Consider the following 27,989-nt stretch of genomic DNA (forward strand, 5'->3'; position numbering starts at 1 on the left):
GCAACGTTTGTGTCAAAACATGTGCTGCCATGCCCTCGGCTGTGGTTGAAATGCGATCCCGAGCCGGGCCGATCCGAGCCGATCCGATCCCGTTTTGCATAGTTAATGAGCTGTCTCGAAAATGCACTGCCACCGATTGGGCGCGAGTGGTGTGGCAGGAACAGGAAAAGCGCATGCTGCAGTGGAAAGTGAAAACGCGAATTGCTGTTACATATAGCCGGCCCCCAGCCTCCCAGCCTCTCCTCTCCATTGTGTGCTAAATAGTCGAAGTCTTCCTGCACATCGCGCGGCATTCAACACACATTACTCATACGCACAGTTAGCAGTTGGCTTGTCATGTGGCAAGTGGCAAGTGGCATGTGGCATGTCTGGCATTAATCAGCCATTGCATCGGCCTGCCGCAACGGGAGCCACAATTATATTGGCTAATTAAATGGAAATATTCGTAGCGGGGTTGGGGCATAAAAGTGAAATGTGCTCAAAGCGCCTCTGGGATGGGGCAAGTGGCAAGTGGCTGACAGTTGACTTGTCCTCTGATTTGTGGTTTCCTTTCTTCCTCCCTTCAAACCCGAACCGAAGCACGAACTGGAGGTGTGGCGAGCCCTGCAAGTAGGTGGCAATAGTCGCGGTGTAGCATGTCCCTAGTTGCATTGCATTGCATGTCTTGTTCTATCCGTTCTATGTACCATCTCTGAGCAACACACTTTCCCCATTTGCAGGCACGCTTCTGGGTGCAGGTGATCGACGAGCTGCGCCGCGGCGTCCGCCTGAAGAAGAGCAACTTCGAGCGCACACCCATCGAATACGAGCTGACGCCCTACGAGATACTCATGGGGGATATCCGAGCCAAGTAAGAGTTCCCACACAAAGCCCAAGGCACCAGACACATCCAATCAACAACGCAATTTCTCTTTACAGAAAGTATCAGTTGCGCAAGGTGATGGTCAATGGAGATATACCGCCGCGCGTCAAGAAAGATGCTCATGCCATGATCTTGGAGTTCATTAGGTCACGGCCGCCATTGAAGAAGGTGTGTAGTGCCCCCAATCCAACCACAACCACAACCATTTCCAGTCCCAAGTGAACCCCCCTCTGGGCTTTCTGGCGGGTTTACATTTTCACTTCACTTTCTTTATGGAGGAAGCATCGCTGCATATATTTTGTGGCTTCCAATAAAATTTAACAGTTCCATTTTCGAAGCAAAACTAATTTTCGTTGCCATATTTTTTCTTTTCTTGTTCTATTTCCCTTCCCCACCTTCATCGTCCACCAGGCCTCCGAACGGCAACTGGGCCCGCCCCGGATGTGCACGCCCACGCCCAGGGAACAGCTCATGGAGTCCATACGGCAGGGCAAGGAGCTGAAGCAGATCACCCCGCCAGAGGCACCCCCTCTGAGGCAGAGAAGTAAGTCCAACGAAATAGAATTAGTTCAGTAAAACAAGGGTATATCCTCCTGCATGTAATGTATAGAACTTTAGGGGAAGTTCTCCTTGGCAGACAGCAGAGGATGGAGTGGTAGTGAGAGTACCATAATTAGATGGGTCATGGAACAAAGAAAACCCTTTAGCTATTCACTTTTCTAACCCAAATACTATTCGAGTGTGGCAGAAGACACCTTGGGGGCTTGGTTGCATCCCACATCCTATATAAAGTGACTTTCATGGTGGTTTCCTCCCGTATATATCCCCTGTGATCTCCACATACACTTCCATATTGTATGTACAAGTCCTGACGTCAACGATAGTCATAAACTGACGACAAAGGGCATCAGCAAATCGCCTGTCAATAGATTTCCCGGCACCAGCGGACTCGGTGTCGAAAGAAATACCTGGGCCTTTCCACAGTGACTGCCAAAAATAGATGCCGCCTCTAATCTTTGGTGGGTGTCTGTCTCCATCTGCCGCATCCATCCTCTCGGTGTGTTGTCATCGGCGATTTCCAATTTTAAACGCCAGCCGCCCATAAATTGTTGTCATACTCCGCGTACGCGTGTGCTTACACAGGCAGATGTCGCCTCACGAAGACACCGAGTGGGAAAGAGACAGAGAGAGAGAGCCACAAACTTGTTAGTCGCACAACTTTTCACTGCACTTGTCGTCCGGGGAGCCCCATTGTCCGTCGGTCCCTCTGTCCTCCCAATCTGTCTTTTTCTTTCTGTTTCTCCATGAGAGTCTGCCGGTCGCAGTGCAGTGCAGCGCGCATGCCAACATAGATCAAAAACGGCCACTTTTTCCAATCCCCAGTCCCCAAACCCAATCCCCAATCCCAATCCAAAATCCACAATCCGCTCTGCTGAAGGAAGCGTGCAAAAATGTGACACACAAAGATAGCGACAACAACGACAACGACCAAGCCAGGCACGACAACGACAACGACAACCTCACCTTAGACAGTGTATGTTTGTCCGTTGGTCTGTCTGTTTGCCGCTGTTTGTTGCTTTTCTTTTGCGGCTGGGAATCTTGTTTGCCTCCGATATGCAGCTGCTGACCGAAAAATATGTTTTGCCTGTCGAAAAACATACTCCATTGGTCAGCATATACGTATAGTTTGCCCACTACTGAATGAACTAGATAAGTTCGAGATTTGTACGAGTTGAATCAAGTTCATAAAGATGAAAATCCGAAATTTGGTTAGGAGTAGGTCATCCTTTTAGGAACAATTTTATACACTTTCGGGCATTACCCATCGATTTAGCAATTTTCTATTACAGACTTATCCGATTATCATAGGGGCAATCTTATTGGGAAACCATAAATCCATCACTTAAGATATTCGGCTAAATGATCTTCGAGCTTATTCAACAGTCGTTCTCAAGGGTTGTGTAGAATATAGCATGGCAGTGTTCTGGAAATAATTTCGTTATATAGAAAGCTTCGTTGTGTGGAGGATCGTAATAGAGAAGTTCGACTGTAGTAGGTTCCGTTCTATCCCCTATATACATATTTCCAATTGCACGTTTTCATTCATACCATCGTGCAGATTGTAAATAAGTAAATATTTTCGCTTAAACGTGGAAAAGACCACGAACTTTTCGGGAAAACTGTACCAGATCACGTAGATAGGACACTGACATACATATGTATGTAGTATGTAGTTTATGAATGCTTCATTTCGACATGTCGAATGTAATTTTACACGATTTCATCGTGATCTATGCGATCCCTTTACTCAAACACAGCCAGAAGGAAGCGGTTCCGACCCAATCGAGTACATACATATATTCTTCATCAGCATCAACAGCTGAGTGATGTTTCTCAGCTCACCGCGACTGTTGCCTTCTTGTTTAAATAATAACAATATACTACATGATTTGTACATGCTTGCTACATATACAACTACGGGATAATGACATCGACAAGAGAGCTACAAAATGTGCACGACTTTTAGGCTGACTAGTGTTTACAGATCGTCCAGATCAAGTTGGGCCGTAGCTATTTTTTGGGAAATATCAACAGCTTTTTGGGCGAGTATCTGTAGGTTTCTGTAGCGAGGGTACCTCGAACCTTCCTATTAGTGCTAATGAATACCTGCCTAACATGTTGAATACGAATACTAGTCATTTCAAAGGACAGATGCCAAATGTCATCATGCCGCTTCCATTTTTAGGCGACCCTGAACTCCCATCTTTATTGACGATTGGGAACTTTTTCAAATTTGGCTGCAACTTTGATTTCAATACCCCAGAGACCGACCCCCCTTGCTTATTCATAAGCTGCGCTGTCCTTGCCATCGCGTTCTGCCTCTACGTCATCACCCGAACCTCCTACCCAAGGAGTGACGTAAAAGTCCCCCCACCAAACAAAACAACACAATGAGTGGCCAAAACAAAAGTGCGCTCTCCTCTCACTCTCTGTCTCAAGCTCTCATTAAACCGACTCTCCGCCGCGCTCAGAGAAGTCTCTGCGCAGGCGCGCTGCGAATAACTAGTTCCCTACCTTATATGGTTATACCATGCGTTCGGTAGAATATCTATAAGTTAACACTCAACATTTATTGGATATATTCATAATTTTGTATTGGAAGAGGAGTCCAGAGTTCATATGGGTGCTATCGGTGTATTATTCCTAGCAAACACTCGACATCCAGTGTACAGCGAGTGCAAACCATTTAGGCCACCGAAGAGCGACACAGGCGCACCTTTTATGGATATACCACTCTCTCGCTGGCTTGTAACGGGTTTGGGGTTCGGGGGTTCCGTGTTTTGAGTCTTGGCGGTTGCGCCCCATTCGTTCGGTGTTGTTTCTGCTGGTTGGAGGAGTGGACGTGGACTCCATTGATTATGTTGAGAGCGGTGGGAGCGTGGCGCGGATGGGCAAAAGAAACAAAAAAACTGGATGATTAATAGAACCAAAAGCGGCCTAGTGGAAAGTTATAGTGGAAAACCGGCCGTCAGTCAATCCGTCAGTCTGTCAGTCAGGCAGCCAGCCTGGCAGTGGGGGGAGGGACACAGCCGGACACAACCCTCGGAGCAGCAGAGCAGGCAGCCCTGTGGGGTTGGTTCCGTTACCATTTGTTGTACTCCCCGGATCGATAGCCCGAATGCAACCGTGTGGCACACAAAGAGCGAAAAGTGAAAAGGCAACAAGAGTGAGCCGAAGTGCGATTCCAGAAGTGCCGCGGAAGTGGAGCACCAGGCACCAAGCACTTAGCACTTAGCACCATCCAGGACTCGGCCAGTCGGACATGTGGAGGCTGTAATCCGTGACCGATTCGAGAAGCGCTCAAATGGACTCCAAGCCCGGGATGCCCAGTGCCAAGCGCTCCACTGCCGCGTCGGTGTTCAAGAGCCACCACGTGGTGCGCAACGTGGATGTGGTGGACGTGGGCAGCGATGCTTCCCTCTACTGCGGCTCCGACGGGGACAGCAATCTCTGCCAGTCGGAGTCCCAGCCGCAGCCCCAGCCCCAGCCAACGCCTCGCGCCGCGCCGCGTGCAACAGCCTCGTCAGCAGGAGTCCCCAATCCTCCGACACCCAAGCCACGGCAGGCCGTCAAGTCATCAAAAGGTAACCCGAAAACGGCTCCATGCCCCAATATTGCTTTGGGCCACGAAATTGCTCTGCTCTGCTCTGCTTTGACCTGGTTTCAATTTCAGCCTCGTCTATACTCTTGTGTGTGTGTGTGTGTGTGTGGGGGACGGCGGTTCAGAGGTGGGGTGGCATGCCCCAAGGCATTGTATGTGTTTAAGGAGTAAATCCGAACCGCCTGCAGTGGCTCTGGTAATTGCAGTCATGATACGACTTCGTCTTTGACTCCGACTCCCAGCTCCCGTCATTAAAGCCATTAAGCAATCCGCAGAGCAAACTGCATTCGGTGTGGAGAAGTGTGGATACCCTTCATCATTGGGCACTGCAAAAGAGTATCTCCAGTCTGAAACCTGGTTCTGGGCCACGGGTCAAAGGCCCCGGCGTCCAGTCCAGTCGCTGGTGGGCTCTCAGCCCCCTGCTCAGTCACGTACCGGCTGTTATGGGGCCTACGGGTCGTAAAGTATCTTCGACAAGTTGAAAAGTGAAGCGACCCCTTCCGCTCCAGAAGTTCCCAGGCATTGCACAAGCCTCAAGCCAGCCGCTCTGCGGAGTGATTTCATAAGTAGAACCATTAAGTGCGCTGGCTCTTAACGGTTTTCGTGTGTGGAATGGCCGGTAAAAAGTGCGAGGCGGCGTCGTGTTGACAACTTCCAACTTCAGTGGAAGGCCTCCTCTAATTGCGCAATGAGTGGACAGAAAGGGCACAGAGCGGAGCCGGTTTCCGAGTGAGCGGCGGGGAATCTGCTACCCGGAGTAGAGATGCCATCACTCCATGATATTCATTAGATAATCCCATCGCATGCAGACCCATTTTCCCATGGCTGTGGCCACATTCACTTTCGCTTGCGACCAGAGGACTCATTGTTTCTACGATCTTTCATTTGCAGTGCTTCCAAGTGCGAACTCCACTCTGTCACGTTCCAGGCAGCGGCTCATTAAAGTGGATTTCTCACAGCTTCAGGTGAGTGTCTCCCCAGCTGATCCTTTGGTAATCTTTGTGTTAATCGAGCTCTACCTCATTCGGTCGATAGGACGACGAGCTCTTCTTCGATGACTCCAGCATGAGCAGCTCCCACTCCACAGCGGCCACACACCAGCACCACCAGCAGCACCAGCCTCACCATGCCCATCTAGCCGAGCTGCACCGCTGCTCGCAGCCCAAGATGCCACCGTATCCGTTTGGGGGCTACATGGTGCCCAGCCAAGCGCGGCAAGAGTGCCAGGCGACGGCGACGCAGCTGCGGCCCAGACGCACAAGTGAGTATCCAGTTCTGTTGGTTGTGCAATCGACCTGTAATCTACTATAATCTGTACAATATATTATATATACGGGCACTTGGGACACCTAACACTACTGGCGCACAAAGTACAGAGGCAACTCGCATTGAAATTCGATTAGTTTTGGGCCAGACTTGAAAGTAGAACAGATTTCTGATTGTCCGATTGACACCGCAACGACTGAACCTACACGACTGAAAGATTCACTTCTAAGATATGATATGACATCCAAAAACTATGGAAGGACTGCCTTTAATGAAATCAAAGCTTTTTTACTTTACTTTACTGTCTTCCGCTTTTATTTTGAATGTTTAAAGGGTTATATTTTTTCCTCCTTACTTCTGTGCCTTACCCCAAAAGCCATGGCGTAGCCATTGCCAAAGTCTGTATCTGGTGTATATTATCTGGTATTACTAGTTTTAGCTATAAAATGGTTTAAGTTTTTATAATTTTAATTTATTTTATTTTTATTTCTTACATTCTTCCTTTCCCTCCACTCCACTCCACAACAAACCTAACTTTGCAAAGGTATTTGATCGTTTTACTGTCAACACAACAACAAACAACACACACACACAACGCTAACTACTTTCGATTAATTATTATTTGTATGGTTTTGTGCGAAGCAACAGGGCCCTTGCCCCTGCCCCGCCCCGGCCCGGCCCGGCAAAGCAAGTGTGTTGTACGAGTATTATAATTAATAACCCCCTGCCCCCAAACCCCTAAATGCACTAAGAACAAATCCAGAAAGTAGCAAGCAAGGATGAAGGAAATACCCTTTGAAATGGCGGGTATTTGGTGTGGGCTGATTCGATTCGAGGGCTAACACAATGGAGTTGGTTCGGCTTAAGGAGGAGCACTCCGGCACACACACAAATCACGAAAGCACAAATATACTAAGGAAAATCTCGAAATATTTTGTTAAATTTATTAAAGTCAAGACAGACCAGAAACTATATAAATAAAAGTGAATCTACTGCAAGCTGCTCTCCAGTATTATTATTATTATTATTATTTCCTGCACTCGAGTAGATCTTTCTCTTGCAATAATCGTTGTTTTTGGTTGCTGGTCCCTCGTGATACGAGTATTTGTATGGGAAATAATGTAATTTCAATTCTGAATTCAAAACGCCTCACACACACGCTTTAAAAACTTGAACAAAATTAACGCTGCCGCAATAACTCCTGGCGCTGCAGTGGACGCAAGTGCACCCAGGCAGACCCTGCCCCAGCCACAGGCACAGGCACGGCCACCCCCGCCTGCTGAGCCATCCTTTACGGAGGACGAGTACCACAGGTTCTTCGACAATGCCCTGGAATGTAAATATTTAAAGAACCTACTAAGATCTCACACGCTTGCTTTCCATTCGATGCTTCACGGAGCCAATCATATCGCTCATTCAGCTTCGCCTCTTATATCACATACTTGTACATACATACATACATGCATGCACCCAATGCCACGCCACTCACAGCCAGCATAGTCCCAACCACAACCACAACCCCCGCCTTTGCCTCTGCCTCTGCAGCTGACACATTTAACATTTCAAAAGCTTTCTTCTGCCTCCCCCACACTTCTGTACTGCATTCACAGTGTTGACCCCCGGCTAACGATTACGCACTTTCTGTACTCCCCAGCCTACGACCTGGCCACTCAATGCGAGTCGAGACGCGCCTCTCTGCGCCGCCACACTATCGTGGGCTGCCAGAGCAACCTGGAGGAGACGCACTCGATGCCACCCACGCGCCCCGAGTCGCGTCAATCGGATGACGCAGGCAGCCAGTCGCAGTCAGGAGCCAGCAGCGAGGCCCCAGGCATCAGGAAGAGCCCCCTGACGGAGGGTGACCACTCGCAGACGACGGACGGGCCGCCCAGGCTGGACGAGGCTCATTCAACATCCTCGCTTGGCCCATGGAACAAGTCCTTCATGGACAAACAGACCTGGATGGAACGGGGGGACGATCGCCTGTCCGTAACGCTGGCGGAGATCGTTCACATACGTTCTGTCATGACCAAAGCCGAGCTGGAGGGCCTGCCCATGGATGTGCGCGTCAAGGAGGATGTTGAAAAGCGTCGCGTCTGCTTCCTGTGCCTGCGCACACGCTTCTCCTTCTTCGGGCCATGGGGTATCCAGTGCAAGCTCTGCCAGCGCACTGTCTGCGCCAAGTGCTATACCAAGGTGGGTGGAATCTATAGGACTGACTTGACTGATTGTCTAATCACTTTCTTATTGTTACTTTCGCAGATGCGCATTCCCTCGGAGCACTTCAGGAACGTTCCCCTTGTGCTGATCTCACCATCGCTGCTGTCCAGTCCGGCCAGCTCGAGCACCCCCTCACCCTCTCACCACGCCCACCAGGCGCACTCCTCGTCGACAGGGAACATAATGGATGACCAGTTCCCCAAGTCACTGATTGAGCGTCTCCTGCGCTCCGAGTCAGATAGAAAGGTACGCGTGCTCACGCGAGCTAGCTTTTCGTCGCCATATTACTGACTTTCTCGCTTTCCCTTTGCAGACACGCAGCACTGTGGGCAGTGCACCATCCTCACCCAAGCACCAAAGATCAAACATGAGCACTCCTGGCATCAGCGTGGGGCCAGGAGCCGGCGCGTCCACCTCCGCCGCCCCTGGCCATGCCGTGGAGGCGCTGCACGACCAGGCTGCCATGTCCGCCTCCTACTCGTCAGCCATGCGACCCTCGGGAGTGATGCAGCACCACCAGAAGCACCACTACAACAACGCCATGTCGCGGAGCATGGAGGGACCCCGGAGTCTGCCCGTGCACAGCCCAGCATATCGACCGCTGTCCAACAGCAGCACCCTCGAGAGAAAGTAAGTGGTGCAGCAGCCCCGCCAGAAACTGTAACCAATTCTGCAATCTTCCTTTTCTAGATCGCGATTCTCGCGGGGCTTCGCCTTGTTCTCCTCGGGCAGCCATTTGGCCCAGACCCAGGATCAAAAGGAGAACCTGCGCGGCGAGCAGGTGCCCGTCTGCAACGACTGCCAAGGCCTCGTCAACGAGATCACCAGCTCTGTGAAGCAGAAGCGCAGCTCTGCGAGGAACCGCACCATTCAGAATCTCACTCTAGATCTAACGCCTGTCTGGAAATAGGCACCGAACGGGCCCAGACAGATTAAACCCTACAGTGCCACTATGGGACACTGTTCGAAATGGAATCCCTCAGTTCGACAACTGAGATATCAATCTTCGAGAATATCCCCGACTTGATAACTTACCCTAGAATCTATTGATCAATTTATTCGATGACAGACCCCGGACTTTATTTGATAGCTGACTCTATACCAGAATTGTCTGAAATCGATGTATTTTCAATATACTCGGCATTAACTGAGCAACTGTTTAGGTGTTTTATGGGACTACTGGAACGCACTAAACATACGGAAGATACATAATCGTACATACGTGCGTATTTACGGATTGTATTATGGATTAGATGGACTGTTGTAAACGATAAAAGATAGAGCCTCCAGGAGACTCCCTCCCCTTGTAAATCGTGTTAGTTTAGTGAATAAGCAAAGGAGAGAACAAAAGAACATTCCTGGCTGAAGCTTTGTACATTTTCTGCCGGCTACAGAGAGATGATCCGCTTGAGCGCACCCCACCACATACGATACGATATGATACAATACGAGTATATACACATAACAATAGCTGACTATACATACAGTACCACATAAATACAATAAACCCTATATATTATCGCAGTACAATGCCGTTGTTTGTAAATGTTTAATTTATACGTAAATGTTGATTAAGTATATACTCATAGCTCTTATAAGTATCCAAGTACGATCCATATGTAATCCGTATCTCCAGCTTGTGCTCTCGACTTATCAAGAGATGATTCAGACAAATGATCCCATCCCCAGTTCGAAAACATTATTTTGGATATTGTTAAGAAATGAATGTTGTGAAATGTTTGTGCTTGCGCAGATCGAATTCTCGTTTCCTTGCGAAATTCTCGTTGTGTTCCCCCGTCTGATCACCTACAACGTCAATGTATACCGCGAGATAGCGCTTAATTGATAGCCTAATTTAATTTTAGTCTTTGTTGCAATGCAACCCATACTATTTAGTTAATTGATCGCATAGTTTTAGTTTCCGCCTATCATCTAAGCGACGCGACCGTTCAAATTGTACAAGCTGCGATGCAAAGCAACCCCAAACGAAATCATGAATTATACTACCTATCGTAAACCTTTAATTTTGAAGTTCTTGTGAACATTTTTTTGGTTTTTTTTTTTGTTTCATCTTGCCCTCATTTATAAACGCATTTAAACTGTATTTGTAATTTACGAGAGTTAATCCTGCACTTTTAATGCTTTTAAGTTGGAATTCTTGGGCTTTGATTTATAACAAAACACCACAAAGAGAACGAAAATACACTAAAACGCAATGAAACAATTAAATAAAAACTTATTAATGCAATTCGTGATTAACTGGGAGACTTGTTTGGTCGGGACTCACTTTCTTTCTTTATTTCTTTCTTTTGAGGAAAATGATTAAATCGTAGTTGTTTTAAGTAACATAAAATAAATTAGAGTTCATCTCGTAATAATGATATCAAACCAAACATACGTATACTCTTCAGAGATACTTTCTGTGTACTATCCTACGACTATTTTCGCAAACTACAGGAAAACGTACTGCGTACAATACGTACACTTAAGAGCTTACATCTAAGTCAACTAGATCTACGGAGTAACACGTATGCAAAGTCTAGCATGGGCTGGGGACAGGAGGTCCTACTCTGCGCGCGACTTCTTGCCCTGCCGGTTGTCGTTGCCGCCGTGGCGCTTGCGGCCGAAGCGCTTGTTCTTATTCCGGCTGAAGTCGCGGCGCTTCTTCATGAACTCCACAGCCTTGTCCAGGAACGTCTTTTCCTCGTCCTCGGTGGCCTTGCGGAGGGTCAGTGTGACTTCCTCGTTAAACTTGAGCTGAAAGAGAAGCTGGCGTTAGCGAGACACTTTCAATAGGAATACAAGACTTTTTCCTACCTTGCCCTCCTCCACCTTGGAAATGTATTTCTCGGCCGCGTCGGCTTCGGTGAGTCGCACCGAGCCCTTGGTGTCGCCCTTGTTGAACTCAATGTAGGCGATGTCAAAGTCCTTCACCTTTTCAAAGGCCTCGCGGATCTCCTCACGGGACACCGTCTCCGGAGCCCCCTCGAAGACCACAATCGCGTTCTTGGGCAGTTCGATGGCGGGCTCGGCCTTGGCCTCCTTCTTTTTCTGTTTCTTCTCGCTCTTCAGTTGATATTCCTCCTGCTTCTCCTTGAGGTAGTCGATCTGCCACTTGCGGAGAAGCTCGCGCTCCTTGTATACCACTTTATTGTCCTTCTCCAGGAATGCCGTGGCCTGATCCTTGGTCTCGAAGGTGAGGAAAATGCTGCCCTTGAACTTGTACGACTTGGTGGGCTTGTCGTAGTGTTTGCGCATGGTGATGTTAACCACCTTCTCGTACGAGGAAAAGAAGTCGAGCAGCTCGCTCATCAGCGAATCCAGGGGGAAGCCCTTGGCGTAGGCAGTGCGCTCCTGGATCTCCTTGCGACGCTCTTCGTTGTGCTCTGGGATGGGTCGCTCGGGGTGGCGACGCAGCGACTGCTTGTCCTCGCTGATCTGGACCAGGCCCTCGTCGGACTTGTTCAGGGCGGCAATGATCTCATCGAAGTCGGTGGACAGCGTGGCCAGCCGTTTGAATGTGATCAGCACTGAGAGGGGCACCCACCCATCCTCGTTCTTGGCAATCTGCTCGCGCAAGAACTTGTCCCGATTCAGATTCGCGTCCCCAAAGTAATACTCTACTTGCCGAATAATGGCGCGTTCTTGTTTGGAGAAGTCTCCGTCGGCCGCCGAAGCCGGCTCTTCCTTGGAATCGCCGTTCTTGGCTTCGGGCTCCTCGGCTGCGACTTCCTCTGCTTTGGTCACCTCCTCCACAGGCTCCTTAACCTCGGGAACGGTAGTTTCAGCAACGTCGGCCATTATATATGTGAATATTTGTCGGACAAATAAAATCAAACGTTCGTGCGGAAAACACGTGTGTGGAGGGTGAGGAATCTTGCGTTAGCCAGCACTGGACGTCGAAAAGCATTCGATTACATCGATTATCATTGCTCATTTTTGCGTTTTTGTTATTTTGGTATATTTCTGAGGGTCGGACGGTATATTTTATCCGCGGTCACACTGAACTGCCCTAATAAATATGACGAAAGATTGTAAATTTTGCCTAAAAAAAGTGAATAATAAGTTTAAAGTGATAATGTAGACGTTAACAAATCGACTCCAAATGTATGCACGTTATCAGCGCGTATCATACACACGAACATCGAACTGTTGTGTTTGTAGTGTTTTCTTCGAACGGAAATATAAAATCGGGCAGTTCCTGTCTTAATAGGTGAATGCAGTGCGAAGAGTGTGCTTTATTTAGTATATAACTAATTGTGTATATAATTAAAAGTGTGCTGGGGCCAGTGAAAAGTGACAAAAGTGGTGGAAAGGTGGGAGAATCCGAAGGCCCCCATTACTCATTCTCTATTTTTGATCCGAATCGACGAACACAACGAAATCAGCAACAAACAACGCAACAAATGATTGTTACAAATAAGCAAAGTTGAAGGTGAGTCGATGCAGAGGGCCAGACAGGTTGGCCTGAAGCGCGCCCTGAAGATGACTCAGGTTTTCCTACGACTATTCCGCAGCCAGGGTTCAGTGGCATCAACATAGCCACAGCCCATTGCAAGCCCCATCTCCCCTGCCCGCGGTCGATGCGTCAGCGGGGCTGCATGCAACTAAAGCAACAATCTCGAGGCTCTTCGGGGCAGAAGTAACTTCCCCGAACCACTCTGCACCTCCTCATGCAAGTGTAATTTACTGCCGGCTCAGGGAAGGCCCAGTGCGCCGTCTCGTGGAGGTTGCAGGTCACAGAGGTTGAAGTGTCCCGCCATTTATGCTGCATAATCCATTGGGTCAATAGCAGGGGCTGCAGCTCTGTAGCATCCGTGCCTCCTCGGCCATGTTTCCCGCCTTAAGTGGGTGCTCCCCTGCCTGGTATCCCTGTCTATATGTACATATGTACCTTCCTCCGCTGTCGCTTGTTTGCACGGCAAGACGACGATGAGACGAAGACGAAGGAGGAGAAGGGGGCAACGCAACCGTTGAGCACGTTTCAAAGCCCCGAACCAGAGAGAACCATTGCCAGCAGTCGCCCCGAACGAAAGTTGAACGGTTGCCAAAATAAAATTCTGTCAAAGGCAAATATCAAACAAATGCACATTCGCTCCTCTACCGTATATCATGCACTTGAGAGGTTTCAGAACAGGTTCAAAGAAAATAGCAGCTTAAATATATTTCAGAAAAAAGTTTCAGTTTGGTTGTCGTTGCCAGACTCCAAAGATGATTGACTATTGCGAATACAGGGTACAAAACAGTCGAGTTCTCATTCGACCGCATTATTGTTATTGCTATTGTTGCGCTCTATTGATAGCGTTTCGTGAATTATATGAGTATTTATATTTGAAGAAAGTCATGCGCTTGATTTTCATCCGGGAATGCCAAGAGAACAGAGCATAACAGCGCTGCTTCATGGCTCCGGTTGCTGTTGACCTCATTTTCCCCGTGGCATTGGCAATACGATGCTCAAATTCAGAAACTCTGAAAGAGAGAACTTCAAAGTCCAATCAAATCAAATCAAATTATGAACTCCCTCGCCCACGTACCTCTTTCGAGAACCGAATCCTCCCACTGGCAACGGCAACTCGAACTGAAGATATCTATAAATACGGCGGAGCAATCAAATTATATTATGTCTATATATTGTACTCTCGTATGCACCCCAATGCGGATGGGGGGGTGGGGGAAATGCATCTCAAGTGGTACCTCAGGCCTGTTGTAAATCTCGGTATTGACACATTGAAGGGGATTCGAGAGGCGGATACGCCGAGTGGATAGATGGATGGTTGCATGTGGCGGGGAGGGGCAGGGGAACCAGCCCTGACGAGATCTCGCCGGCTGCAGAACTGCATTAATTTGGTTTGTCTTTGGCTGCCTTTGTTTTCCTTTCTTTGACTTTGCGCGAGAGCAAACAAAGAAAAAGAAAAAGAATAACAAATCTACTTTCGGCGTTGTTTACGCTCTCTGTGGCACCCCAGAAATACACATCGTGGGATCTCATAGGTATTCCCCTACGCTCGCACTGATTCCCCGTCAAATTGCGCATTTCCGGAAGCCGTAGCTTGTGCATTTGATTTCTGACATCGGTGACAGATCGTTAATATCCGAAAGAGTCCATCATATCGTAGAATTATATTTAGAGAGCGTGGGCTTGGTACACATACATAAATATGTACATATGTTTCTGTGATTTGGATGACATTGCTGCGTCGGCGCCATGTGCAGGTTTAATGAATTAATTAAAATTTTGTGCAGTTGCAGCTTGTGGCGGCTGTGGTACTTGCCTCCCTCGTGCTCCCTCATGCACAGACAGCCACAGAGAGAGAGAGAGAGAGAGAGAGATAGAGGCGGCATCGCATCTGTTCTTCGCTTGCATCATTAGGGGACGAGATGCTGCAGAGCCACGGCTGCCACCTACGGAAATTTGATTATTGTTGGCCACGGACTTAAGCGGTTTCAGGGTTGCCATCAGGGGAAGTCGCATAGCTAATTCTATGTTTGGTTTATCTGTGTATAGAGATAGAGATTTTACTCCTACATGGATTCCATACCAGATCGTAGAAACATCAACAACGTCCCACTTCATCCAACAGCCATACATCTTCCGAACTGAACGGAACAGGTGAATCCTTCCCTTCCGTATATCATCAATATACGTATGCACACGCTCTCAAACCATAAACATAGAAATATCACGTCCAGCAAATATGCTATGATTCCTACGCGAAATATTTTAATGGGCTTTTGAAAAACAAACGACGAAAGCACGACGGGGAACGACGGTCTACATTTCTCAATGAAACAAAATTAAGATATATAGTATGTACTCGCAGAGTGATCCCCATTTTGGAATTTCGAATTGGGAGGCTGTGGCGGTGGCTGTAGCGGTGGCCAAGATCCCATATTGTCATATCTGTGTTGATTTTTCAAGAAAATATGCGCTGTATCCGCCCGAGAACAGACACATATATTGTATCGCATGAATGTAGGTTTCTCTCGCGATCGATCCCACACTGCTACAGAGAGACCTAGAGAAAAAGCAGGAGAGAGTGAGAGTGATGTCTCGGAGGGAAAACCGTGAAAATTCGGCTGCTTTTTGTCGCCTGTTTTCTGTGTTTCGTCGGCCGCAGCAGTTTCGCTGAAGCAATGAACGCGTGCGGTGCAACGTCTGAGAGCAACAGCAACAGCAACGGCGGAAAACGGAAAACGACGAATTTTCGTACAACAATTCATCGTTGAACAAGTATACAATATATTCCTTATAATTCTGTATAATCGAAAGAGTGCGAGTCGAATGCTCTGTAGCCACAATCTGAAGGCATTTCACGCGTGTGTGCAACCAAAACGTGACCTTGCCTCAGTGAAAAAATCTCAGACAGAATTCCGAGGAAAATCGTCTGATTAATCTTGACAACTTTCGCCAAAAGGAAGGCCCTCGGCTTTCCCGGGAACTGTAATGGAACTTGTCTTTTGGCCAACAGTTTGAGAGTCTCGGAAAGCGTATTGTATGTACATATATCTCGCGATATCTCGTTATAGCCGGATTCCCATTCCCATATGCCATATGGGAGGGAGTCGAGTCGTCAAGATTTATATATAATTTCGTCGGTTTTTTATTTTTAGTAGGCAAGTCAAGAAAACAAAAAAAAAAATAGCATTTTGGGCAAAATAGAAACATGTTTTTCATATTTTTGCGTTTGCTCATTGCAGCAATAGCAACAAGAATGTGATTAATCTATTTATATAAGTATATTTACACATTATACACATACTATGTGCAGTATGTAAAGGTATAGGATATAGAAAGTGTACAAAAAGTAATACAACTATGTATAATTTGTATCTATCCCTTGATCAGGGACACATCCCCATTTGCCAGATACATTATTTGACAATTTATTGAACTGATTCCAAAGGCGATGAATCATTCGTGGGAAAAGTTTTCCACGAACTATACCCGCAATATTTTATAAATTATTTATCAGCCTAGATAGGACTTTACGATCATGGCTTGGTGTTAATAAAAACTTGCTGATTGTTAATAAGTCGGGTATTATGTGCCGTATGGCGAAGGTTTCGAGGTGCATGATACACAGGTGCAAATGTAGTGAGAGACGCGGTGCAAGGACAGACGAGCCCATGCGAACGAAGCTTGCAATGAGCGCGAGAGATCGAGAGAGCGCGGGAGAGCGCGAGAGCAGCTTAGATGCTGCTGCTGGCAGAGCCAAAGCGAACGGAAAAGGGCGAGATAAGCAACGAAAGAACGGTACAGCTCTTGCTTTTGCTGCTGCCGTGTGTAAGCATGTAAAAATGTTTCGGTACAGTGGGCAGTGCAATGAACGAACAATAATAGCGAATTACTCTATACGCCGCTATTGGCTATGAATTCTTGATTTATTCGTACATATGTTATAAATATATCTAGGAAATATTTCAATAATTTGAAGATATATGTGTGTACATATTGAATGTAGAAACTGAACTAATAAACCAACAAATCTGCACTATTTGTTTCTCATGCGAAACCACTTCCTCTCGGGGAGAATCGTCTGCCATTTAAGTTTAACGATATACATAAAAAATCTTCGATTCACAATGTATTCTGCTTGTCCGAAATCGCTTGCAGATCTTTTAAAGTAATGTTCGAACAACCCATAAAGAATCGGCTCGTAAACATTTTCGTACACGACACGGTCGTTGTTTATGATTTATATGTTCTCTGCTCTCTGCTCCTCTCTCTCCGTTCTTGAGATTGTTTTTATTGGCCTACCAAATGTTCTGATTTCGTAATCTCTGAGTGGTTTCCTCTTCTCTTACACTTTCCCAATGGCTGCTGGCTGCGGCTCTGACCTTGGCCGTCGTGTACCGCGCACGAGTTTTCCAGACACTTGCAGCATGTTAGGCCAAGGCGGGGAGGGAGGCGCTAGAAAATGTCAAGAGACTTGCGCACGCCTTTTCCGACAAGAGCAACAGATGTTTCACAATTTGTTTTCTTTTGGGGCCATTCCAATGTTTAGATAGCGCTGAAGCCAATGGAATCTTTAACGATCCGCGATGATGAGAGCAAATTGCAATGCTGCGTAGGTGCCGGCAGAATGTTGGTGGATTGGACAGACCGACAGACATACATGTGGACATTTATAGAGCTATGTGTGTGCTCACAGATGGTCAATGGATGGGTATTTCATTGAAAAACTCGCTTGATTTTGATGATTTTTCAAGTTCAGCAACTGAAGATGTTCCTCCTGCTTTCCCCTCGTTTCAGCTTAAGCAATCCAGTGCAGACCCAGAGCAACCCTGACGAGAGCGGGAGAGCCAGAGAGCCGAAGATGGAGCATCCACTGGTAGTGCAGGCCGAGTACTCCTTCATGGGCAGCAACAACGACGAGCTGTGCTTCAAGAAGGGCGACATCATCACAGTCACCCAGCGCGAGGACGGCGGCTGGTGGGAGGGCACGCTGAACGACAAGACTGGCTGGTTTCCCAGCAACTACGTGAACGAATGCAAGGCCCAGCTGCCGCTGGCCGAGACCATACGTCCGCCGGAGGAGATACAGGAGTATCGCTCGGTGGTGCTCAAGGACCTCCTCGACTCGGAGCGGGCCCATGTGGCGGAACTGCAGGGCCTGCTCGAGAACTTCCTGGAGCCCATGCAACAGACCCAAATGTAGGTCCAGGTCCTTCCCTTTCCCCTCAAAGTGATTCTCTTCAAGTGATTTGTTCTTTGCTCCTCCTTACAGTCTCAACCAGGACGAGTACGCCCAGCTGATGTGCAACTTTGTGGAGATTGTGCGGACACACGAGGAGCTGCTCCTGCAGATCGAGGAGTGCAACGACCGCGTGGGCAAGCTGTTCCTCACCAGCGCCCCACTCATGAAGAAGGTCCACCAGGCCTACTGTGCAGCCCATCCCAAAGCCATAGTCATATTGGATAAGTACAAGTGAGTGGATCCTTGCTGGATCAACAGTACAATACTCATATATGTACTAATATACTCGTTTATCCAGGGATGACCTGGAGAAGTACATGGAACGCCAGGGAGCGGCCACTCCAGGGCTGTTGGTCCTCACCACGGGCCTCTCGAAGCCCTTCCGGCGGCTGGACAAGTACTCGGCCATGCTGCAGGAGCTGGAGCGGCACATGGAGAGCAGCCACCCCGACCGAGGCGATACTCAGCGCAGTGTGGCCGTTTACAAGGACATTGCGGCCACCTGCTCGGCCACGCGGCGTCAGAAAGAGCTGGAGCTGCAGGTTCTGACAGGGCCAGTGCGCGGCTGGCAGGGCCAGGAGCTGAGTACTCTGGGCGACATCATACACATGGGCAGCGTGGCCGTGGGCGCTGACCATCGGGACCGCTACTTCGTGCTGTTCCCCCAGACGCTGCTCATCCTGAGTGTCAGTCAGCGCATGAGCGCCTTCATCTACGAGGTGGGGACCGCTGTTTTTTGTTTCCTATTTCCGTAATCTATATTTCTCGATGGGTGTTAACTGCAGGGCAAACTGCCGCTCACTGGCATCATCGTTCACCGCCTGGAGGACACGGACGCCATCAAGAACGCCTTCGAGATCAGCAGCCCCCTGATCGACCGCATAGTGGCGGTCTGCCAGGGACCCAGCGAGGCCAACAAGTGGGTGGAGCTGCTGAACGCCAACAACCCCAGTCTGCCGATGGGCATCAAGCGGCAGCTGAGCAACCTGAGCAACTCCTCTCTGGGGCACCTGAATGCGGCGCACGTAAGTGACGAGTTTTTACCGAACAATGCTCTTGATTACCTCGTATTTATTTTGTACCACTCTGAACACTGAACCCTGTAATCTGAACTCTGAAATCTGAATCTTGGCCACTGAGCAGCTCAGCCAGCACCTGGATTCGCGTGGCTACTGCACGCGGTTCTCGCTCTGCGCGTACTACTCCAGCCCGTACAGTGGAGACAATGCCCGACCGGTGCGCACGACGCTCCCGCCCAGCAACTATCCGCCTACGGCGCCCTATGCGAACCTCAGTGCGCACTTTGCCAGGCTGGTTAGGGCCGGAGGACTGAGGAGTGCGATTGTCAAGATGCTGCTGTACCCACAGGCTCGCCAGAGCATCGATCTCATGCGCATTGCCCTGCGCAAGAAGCGCTGCCACAAGGCGGCTGCCAAGCTCAAGGATCTCAATGGAAACGGGGAAACGGGGGAGTCTGGGCAGTCGGGACAGTCGGAGCTGGAGCGGCAGGACGCCATTGAATTGCCCACAGACTCGGAGAGCTTTGAGGACGAGTTCGATGACGAGTACCTTCATTCCTGCGACTCGGATCCGTTCGAATACGTTCAGTTTTACCAGAACAAGAGGAACGATTCAGATTCCCTTTGGAACTCCACTGGCACTTTCGTGGACCATGGAGGAGTGTCCAGGAGACACTGTTCCTCCATCAATCTCATCAAGCTGGATTCCCTTGATGCCGACGAGGTTCTGGCCCAGAACGAGCTGAAAAAGGAGTCGCTCGTCATTGGATCCAGGGCTCTGCGGGCACTGGCTCGCAAATCGTTGAATCGGAATTCCAGCGTTCACACTTCCACGGCCACCCTGGAGCTGGGCGCCGGCGGCAGCATCACGAGATGTGTCGAGGAGGAGCCAATGCTCCTACCGAAGTTCTCCCTTCAGCAGCAGAGCTCCGACGCCAGTTCCATGTATGCGGGCCGCCTGGGCGGGGCCTTTACGGCGTGCGAGAACCTGGCCAGCATGCCCGATGATCTCAGCCTCAGCCAGGGGCAGGGCGCACAGGAGGCACCCGTTCCTCTTCCTGCCTCTCCGACGGAGCGGCACAGCATGCCAAGCATTTTCGTGGGCAACCGGTTCAATCTGTCGAAGAACACCGAGGTCTATGTGCCCACGTGGAAGGATCGGCAGGAGATGCAGAACCAGAGCGTAGATGGGCAGCCAGAGGACGGTGTGCACTCCAGCTCCCTGGATCTTCCCGCTGCGTGTCTCACCGCTCCCGACAAGATGCAGGCGGAGCTGCTCTATAACTTCGACGATGACCTGGCGTCCCTGGAGGGTCCACTGCAGTTGCAGCTGCAGCGCGAAACCCTGCCCTTCCAGAGCCATAATCTCAACTCGGATAAGAGAGTCTCCCACAAGAGCGACAGTCCCTCGTCTGGCAACCCTCAAAGAGATTCCAATCAGGCGGCGCGGAGCATCTCAACGACCGAGCTGTGCATCGAGACCGCTTCAAAGAAGCGCGAACCCGACCCAGAGCGCAGCAGCGACTCCATTAGACGCTGCATAAGCTATCAGTTTCTGCAGATGTCCAACCGACCTCCACCACCAAACCCGCCTCGTCGGGATCCAGATCTCCATTTGCACTCGAAGTGCCGCTGCTGCGAGAGCTCCCAGTGCCCCAGTCCGCGCTCCAGTGACAGCGGCATGGCTGGAAGCTGCACCATAGCCTCGCCAGACCCCCCCAATCCCGAGTCCTATTTTCCAATGGCTGCCACTGGCCAGGATGTCCCTGACAACGCAGAGTCCGAGCGCTTCGATGTGTGCGGCATGTTCCGGGAGAAGTTTCTGACACCAGAGGCCACGCAGGAAGAGGCAGAGGCGGAGACAGTCGACGAGCTGCCAGAAGAGCCGACCACACCCACGAACCGAAAGGAATCCGGGGAAAATGCATCTGTCGTCAGCTCAACGCAGATTCAAGTGAATACCAGGAGTATTTTCCTGCCCTGCAGCTCCAGCATGGACGAGACCACGAGAACCACTCCGGCAAACGGATCCGATCCCCTGATCAGCTCCAGCTCAGTGGGGCAGCTGGACACGGAACCACGCGCCACGTTCCGCTCTGGGATGTACGCGCACTGGTGGAAGAAGGAGCGGCTGCCCCCGGAGGTGGTGCGGGGCATAGCCCACGCCTACAACAAGAGTCTGCCGTCGGTGCATGACAGCAAGGACTCCAAAGACTCGGGATCCGTGTGCTCCAGCTGCTTCTGCTCCTTCGAAGCCAGCGGATACAGTGAGGGAGCCCTCTACTGCTCCGTGTGCCAGAACTGCGTGGACTACTACAACGGGAGCACCACCAGCACCACCAACACCACCACCACGACGGCATCCGCCTCCTCTGGCTGTCCCCTGTGCAGCGAGGATGAGGCGCCGACCAACAGCTGCCCGTCGACCCGCCTGTCCGCCGCTCGCGGGGCGTACGCCAGCGAGCCGGCCTACTCCTCCTCGCTCGACTGTCCCATTTGTGCGGCGCGCGTGGCTTTCGCGGGCGAAGAAGGCAAGCAAACCGAAATGTGTTGCCTTCCAGGTCGCCCGGCGACTCGTCTCAGTCCGAGACTGAGATACGTGGGGGGGCCTGGTCGGCGGGCGTTTGTGCACGTGTTCCGTTTGATTGTTTTGTAAATTCGTTTTGCTCTCTCATGTCCTCCACATTCAAACTCAAATCCTAATGCTCGAACCGGCAAACAAAACATTTGGCAAAAAGCAGAACGTCCAAAAGTTACGATCGCATCCACACAACGCTTCCTCATCATCACATCCTTGACTAACCCGTGTATGGCCCGAAACTAGTTTCTTGTTCGCATAACATACTGTGGGATATTCTGCATATCTGGATAGCTATGAATGCTGGCCGTAGTACTCGGAGAAGTGAACCAGAACCTCGTCTGGGGCCATCCTATTCGCCCACTAATCATTCCTATTCAGAAGTTCCCTGCAGAAATTATGTTACTTTTTGGCGATGTTTTTGCATTGAGGTTCCATCTTTGTAGCCAAACGAATTACAAAACATTTATCTAACGCTCAGCACCACAAAGATCCACAAATTCTAAAAGAGAAAACGCATTCGATTCGATTTGCTTGCTGCGCTTTGCTCGCTGCAGCCACAGGACTGCTTGCCGCCTGTACGTTGTTCTTGTTATTGCAGCCGTTCCGCCAAGACTGATCCTCTGATCTAAAGACTGATTACTGTTTGTTGTTGAGTATTCATGAGGTGTATCTTTCCTTTGCAGATGTCTCCGCCATCGAGCCACAGCCTGCTGCTGCCTCCGCAGCCAGGAAGCCGTCAGCAGGCGCCGTCCGGTCCGCCAGGCATCGGGAGCGCGAACAGCAGCGCGGGCAACAGCCTGCAGGGCTCCCCAGCCACCAACTCGATGTCACAACACAAACGGAGCCAGTCCTTCAACCACCACCTGAGCTACAACCAGTACACGCACACTCAGCCTCCACCACATCTTCTGCATCCACCACAACCACCAAGTCTGCCAAGTCATCTGGGGGCGGCCGGCCACAGATCAAGTTCAGCCCAGACACCAAGCAGCAAGACAGCCCCGGGCCCAGCACCAGCCACGGACGGCAGCCCGGCGGCCCAGCAGGCAGCAGCAGCAGCGGCAACAACGGGGGGGCCAAGCGCAAGGAAAGGAAGCACAAAGGGTGAGCCCGTCGCAGCAGATTCCAAGTAATCCGTTCCACTAATGTGTGTCGTCTCCGAATCCTCAGCTAACTGGACCATCAGCTGTTTGCGTCCTACGCCGCCGCTGCGCCCCAGTTTGTTAAACACCTCCAGCGGCGGAGGCGGTGGCAGTGGCAGTTCCTCCAACGCCCTGGCCAGCTACTGCAGCGGACGAAAGAACCAGCCCACCTTCGAGGAGGATGCCCTGGTGCTGCGCGTCTTCGAGGCCTACTGCGCCGCCTATCAGAACAGCGCCAGGAACACCATACACTCGGGTAAGTGGCGCAGGCCGCCGAACATGTGCCTCATCTAGCGAAAAGCTGTAGCCATCTTTGCCAGCTTTGTAAACCTTTCCGTGTTGTGCCATGAACTCCCAAACAAATTACCATCACTTGCTGAAGAAGCAAGAAGCTAAATTGAAAAATAGTTTGAATATTGCTTAATTATTTTACTTATCACACTCACACACACCAAACACGGCTGTACAATCCTCACAAACACACACACACACTCACTTAAATGGCTTAATATATCGTTATCACTTTGCTGTTTTAGTTGTTTAATTTAATTCCTTTTTAACCACCAAGAACCATCAATTTATCCACTAAACCACGAAGAAGAGTTTTCCAAATTGAAGCGACAATTGTACTCGTACTAGGCTTAGGCGAAAATTTACTTTTAAGCTCAAAAATTGTTAACCAAACATAACACTTAAGAGAGACTATTGATTTGTAATGTTTTAGTTGAAGAATTGGCAATTGGCGATTAATGTTTCGTTTTAAGCTACTCGTGCACTCGCATATGGAGGGAGATGCTCTGCGCGAGAGAGGAACCAACGTTTTTGTTAAATCTCTGATATTCTTTTGTACAGTTTTGAACTTGGATTGTTTTGTTTTGTTCCCACATTGAATAAATACTGTTTCTGTTATCCCATTACTTATGTAAACCCTAGTTTAATTTATTTATATCGCTGTTCACTCCACCACACACTATCCACCAATCCATCCAAGCCCCTAGTCGCACATTACTCGTATAAGTACTTGTTTAGCCAGGGTTTTCGGTTTAATATTCTTTGGAGCGACTGATTACCGCACACTAACTGTCATTAATGGTCTTAAAGTACTTCCCAATGTTCTGTTCTGTTCTCATCCCCAACCTGGTAGCTGGTATCTGGTTCTGGTATCTGTCCACTCTCCTGGCTCGGTCTCCACCTCCATCCATACACAATCCCCACATCTTACATCCCACTTATGCTTATCCTCCTCACACTCTACGTATGTCTGTATGTTTGCTGTTGTCTCCTTTGGCGTTGTAAGCTGATTGTGCTCCCCTTTCTGGGTTCCTTTCATTTGTGTTTAGTTTTTGGGTTTTGGTTCTGCGTCCTTCCTGTTGTCGCTGTTGGTATTTCGTTTTTCCGTTTCTTCAAATATCTTCATTTTTCTCTCTCTCTTTCCAACAACTCCTGAACCGAACCAAACCGAACCGAACGCCTCTGTAGTCTTGCAACCCTGGACTCCGTGCCTACCCATACGCGGCGGCAAGCTGAAAACGAGCAAGACCTTCTCGACCTCCAATCCTCAGCTGCCTTTCATAGCCAATGCCACCTACCTCAACCAGGCACAGCACCAGCAGCAGCAGCAGCAGCAACACCAGCACCATCAACAGCAGCAGCAACAGAGTCGACAGCACTCGGCAGGAAGCCTGAACTCCTCGTTCATTTGGAGGGAGGCCAGCCCGAACAACTTCAACCTGTATTCCAGCTCGGTGTCCTCCTCGCTGAACGCGGCCCCTGGTCAGCGCTACTCCATCACAGGGGCGGGCGGAGGCTCGCCCTCGATCAAGGACTACCAGCGGGCTCTGTCCGAGGAGCGGGCCACCAGGAAGTCCCTGAACCGACTCAAGAGCGGCTTCGGCTCTGGCTACGACAACGTATGCACTTCGCCCTTGTTGCCCAGGAAAAACAAGCCCGCCCCCAAGCTAGTAGCCCAGCAATCGTATCAGAGATCGGGCGGCACCACCACCATTGTGAAGCCGAATCCTGATGGAACCGCTGCCCATCCCGGACTCTACGACCGGCGGCTGAACCGATCCTTTGAGACCTCCACCTCCCACCGCTATGCCGGCTACGGGGCTGGCTACCTGATGAACTGCGGCGGGGCCCTGCGCACCAGCACCCTTCAGCGGAGCACGCCGCAGCTGGCCGGAGCCGAGCGGTCGGACGACAGCGATGTGGAGCGCGGCGACCACGGATGTGCCTCACTGCTGCGCAACGGAGCGGGTCCGGCCTCCCTGGAGCTGAACTCTGACGGTACCAAGCGGCAGTCGGGCAGCTGGTGTTGCGGTAATTTTGTGATGAAGCAGTGGCGCAAGATCAACCACGTCTGAGTCTGGCCTGAGTCTGTGTGGTCGGGGCATGCCTCATCAATCATCTGCATCCGAATCCGAATCAGCATAAGCATCAGCATCAGCATTCGCATCCCGCATTGCCGCCTGCTTCGGCTCCAGCTTCAGCTCAAGCTGCTGCCCCAGCTTTGCTTTGAATGCGCTCTGTGTGCGATAATTGAAGAATATTTAATTATTTTTAGTTGATTACTGGCTGCTCAACGCTTTCAATGCCAAAAGCCTTAGCCTTAGCCTTAGATAGTAATGTTTCAATGAGCAACCGGACAACTAATTTGTACAAGACCAGAGAAAATTCGTTAGAAACCCGAGGCTGCTCCTCGTCACTTGACCAAATGTTTGTACAAATTACTTGCCAGTCCTAGCCTAGCCATAAGCGCCGCCTTGATGTGTCTATATTTAATTACGAGTAATGTTTGTGTGTGTTTACCATAGCTGACTTTGTAATACGAGTGTGTGCCCCTTGTAGTTGGGCGCCTCCGCGACAAGACTAAGCGAAATAGAGACTAGCTCTTGGATGCTATCCCATCCATTTGTGTGGATGACACTTGAAGTGCAACAGCAATTGCAGCTGCATCTGGTTCCTGGATTCTGGCTTCTGGCTTCTGCCACCACAACTATATAACAAATGGTTTAGGCTGAACAGAAAGGCTTTATATTTCCGTCCTCGGCTTTAGATCCTATATTTTGTATTTGTGTACGGCCATGCGAGAGTGGAACACGTTTTGCTATAGCTCTATATTTGTATACTTGGGTAGATTATCCTTTGCCATAGCGTAAACTATATTTATACTACTATAAACACTTGCATCTACTCGTAATCGTAATCGTAATCGTATTTATGTTTGTGCGTACTAAACCAAAATGGGAAGACTGCTGCCCAGTTAGATACATATTTATTACCTGTACTCGTGTGTAGTCGCGTTACCTGCCTAGCATACTCGTAGAGTATGATTCGAATCAAAGAACGTGCAATGTGTAATCAAAGGCGTTGAGGGGCCTCCAAGTAGAGGCGAGCCCTGTGCCGAGTCAAGTCTCTTAGCCATAGCTAAAACCAGCAACTAAATCAAAGTAACCTACTGTTGTGCATTATTAAACGAGGGAAACGAAACGGATTCCCCAACGTATTTGTAAGTGTTTTGTGAAAACGTTGTCTAACCAAATGAACTACCTTATAATCTACTATTAATCAGTTTATACGTTTGTATTGTACTCGAATTGAATTGATATTAGTCGAGAGGCGAGTGAGATGATTCAAACGAAACAAAACGAAACGAAACGAATTATGAATAAATTCATTTACAAGCCAAATCTCCCATTGTTTGTCTGTGTGGCTGTTGTGTGTTGTTCATTAATATTTATACTTATCTCCATATACTCACTCCATACACTTTTGAAATATACCTAGTATAATTTGATGTATTGTAGTTAGACTAGATCTAGATCCAAATGTTGCAATTCGGGAGCCAAGCTTTGAGTTGTGGATCCAGAACTACATAGTGTACGATATAAGATACGCTACCAGCAGCAATTCTTCCTAGCACTTTCTTAATTTCCGTTTTGATAGCTTACAATTATGATTTACGCATACTCGTATACATTATACATAGACATAGCCATAGACATCTATTTGTATCACTTTTCACCCCCTTCTACATACATACATTTATCATTATTCGATCCGATCCGATCCGATCCTCAACCAATCACACAACACTAACATATTTTGTTCTTTATTCTTTTATCCACCTGAAATACAAATCCAAATCCCACAACCGAGCAGGCCTTGAGAACGAGGACATGACACCGACGTTGCGCCAGCTCTGGACCGCCATCCGCCAGATGCAGCAGGACATGTCCCAGATCAAGCTGCAGATCAACGAGGAGCGGGCCCTGCGCGCCGACCTCCAGCAGCTGCTCATGCAGCACCTGGAGACGAGCAGCGTGAGCAGCGGGGCCAACACCCCCAAGTGTTGACTATGCAAGTAGCATCCATCGACGGACGGCCCCAGCCACGGCCTCTCGCCCACTCCGATGAAACAAATCCCGCCGCCGCTTCTACCTAGCTTTAAATTTTGAAACCTATAAGAATGTTTTACTTTGCATCCCCCTGGGCAGTCGGAGAGTGTGTACCAAAAATAGTATCTACCAATGGACTTTGTGAATCGTATATATCGTACATCGCATACCTATATCTATATTCAATGTATATTTATTCGTGAACGGACAATACGCAAACTGTATGTGAACAAATGTTATGCTAGGCAGCAGCTACTGTCGTGTGCATACCCACCTACTCCTAAAATATCTAACGACTTGGGTGTGTGCTCGTACTAAGATTGTATACCCATTTATAGACTAGAGCTAATCAGCACTTAACACTGTAAGATGCCAACTCTGCACATCGCAGCGATCCATGTTGCTCGTATAAGCTATGATAGATAGTCCCAGTTTGATCTGCACTTTTCGTTTGCATGCCAGCTTTTCTATATATGGAAATTCAATATGAAAATTCTGAAAATGTGCCAATAGTTTAGTATTCGAATTAAGCGAGTTCTGAAACAACGCTCAACAGAAGTTGTATTTACACATTAAACGTAGAACATTTACTGAATAATATACACGACGATAAACATTGAAACAGTGGCTTTAAGTGCG

General features: G+C 49.1%; 3 protein-coding genes across 12 annotated transcripts in view; 2 read left to right on the forward strand and 1 right to left on the reverse strand.

The window, feature by feature from the left end:
• LOC6596614 (protein spire) overlaps positions 1-10,534 on the forward strand; it is a 39,833-nt gene extending 29,299 nt beyond the window's left edge. Inside the window, exons 7-16 of one of the 4 annotated variants that reach the window (XM_026987941.1) lie at positions 720-850; positions 919-1,030; positions 1,274-1,406; positions 5,916-5,989; positions 6,060-6,285; positions 7,504-7,626; positions 7,945-8,486; positions 8,553-8,756; positions 8,824-9,140; positions 9,201-10,534. In XM_026987941.1, coding sequence (XP_026843742.1) covers positions 720-850; positions 919-1,030; positions 1,274-1,406; positions 5,916-5,989; positions 6,060-6,285; positions 7,504-7,626; positions 7,945-8,486; positions 8,553-8,756; positions 8,824-9,140; positions 9,201-9,420 — 2,082 coding nt within the window. In that variant the 3' untranslated portion in view covers positions 9,421-10,534. Of the gene's footprint in view, positions 1-719; positions 851-918; positions 1,031-1,273; positions 1,407-4,258; positions 5,008-5,915; positions 5,990-6,059; positions 6,286-6,834; positions 7,289-7,503; positions 7,627-7,944; positions 8,487-8,552; positions 8,757-8,823; positions 9,141-9,200 lie in introns of those variants that run through there. The other 3 variants (XM_026987942.1, XM_026987943.1, XM_026987944.1) reach the window with 3 other exon arrangements.
• A 252-nt stretch (positions 10,535-10,786) lies between these two features.
• On the reverse strand, positions 10,787-12,367 carry LOC6596615 (la protein homolog). The gene is made up of 2 exons (XM_002021575.2): positions 11,328-12,367; positions 10,787-11,267 (listed from the first exon to the last, which is right to left on the reverse strand). Exons 1-2 carry the CDS (start codon positions 12,309-12,311, stop codon positions 11,076-11,078), a joined length of 1,176 nt encoding a protein of 391 aa, XP_002021611.1. The 5' UTR covers positions 12,312-12,367; the 3' UTR covers positions 10,787-11,075.
• Positions 12,368-12,604: 237 nt separating this feature from the next.
• LOC6596616 (rho guanine nucleotide exchange factor 7) lies at positions 12,605-27,972 on the forward strand. 7 transcript variants are annotated; one of them, XM_026987981.1, is made up of 9 exons: positions 12,613-12,723; positions 17,764-18,165; positions 18,239-18,439; positions 18,507-18,927; positions 18,994-19,233; positions 22,492-22,912; positions 22,979-23,206; positions 24,430-25,272; positions 27,115-27,972. In XM_026987981.1, exons 1-9 carry the CDS (start codon positions 12,620-12,622, stop codon positions 27,306-27,308), a joined length of 3,054 nt encoding a protein of 1,017 aa, XP_026843782.1. In that variant the 5' UTR covers positions 12,613-12,619; the 3' UTR covers positions 27,309-27,972. The 7 variants fall into 7 exon arrangements, with proteins under 7 accessions (XP_026843779.1, XP_026843777.1, XP_026843784.1 ...); XM_026987982.1 differs by lacking the exon at positions 24,430-25,272 and having other exon boundaries at positions 12,617-12,723; XM_026987978.1 differs by lacking the exons at positions 22,492-22,912; positions 22,979-23,206; positions 24,430-25,272; positions 27,115-27,972 and adding exons at positions 12,787-12,945; positions 19,352-22,460 and having other exon boundaries at positions 12,605-12,723.
• The last annotated feature ends 17 nt before the right edge of the window (positions 27,973-27,989 follow it).

The sequence above is a fragment of the Drosophila persimilis genome, unplaced genomic scaffold (assembly GCF_003286085.1).
Source record: "Drosophila persimilis strain 14011-0111.01,24,50 unplaced genomic scaffold, DperRS2 tig00000124-arrow-pilon, whole genome shotgun sequence".
Lineage (NCBI taxonomy): Eukaryota > Metazoa > Arthropoda > Insecta > Diptera > Drosophilidae > Drosophila > Drosophila persimilis.

Coding starts and splice junctions, on each gene's coding strand:
- LOC6596615 (XM_002021575.2), bottom strand. CDS start 12,311: ATGGCCGACGTTGCTGAAACTACCGTTCCCGAGGTTAAGGAGCCTGTG. Junction 11,268..11,327: donor CCAAGGTGGAGGAGGGCAAG/GTAGGAAAAAGT, acceptor CTTCTCTTTCAG/CTCAAGTTTAACGAGGAAGT.
- LOC6596616 (XM_026987983.1), top strand. CDS start 12,620: ATGCACGTTATCAGCGCGTATCATACACACGAACATCGAACTGTTGTG. Junction 18,166..18,238: donor CCCATGCAACAGACCCAAAT/GTAGGTCCAGGT, acceptor TCCTCCTTACAG/TCTCAACCAGGACGAGTACG. Junction 21,789..22,491: donor CGAAATGTGTTGCCTTCCAG/GTCGCCCGGCGA, acceptor TTTCCTTTGCAG/ATGTCTCCGCCATCGAGCCA.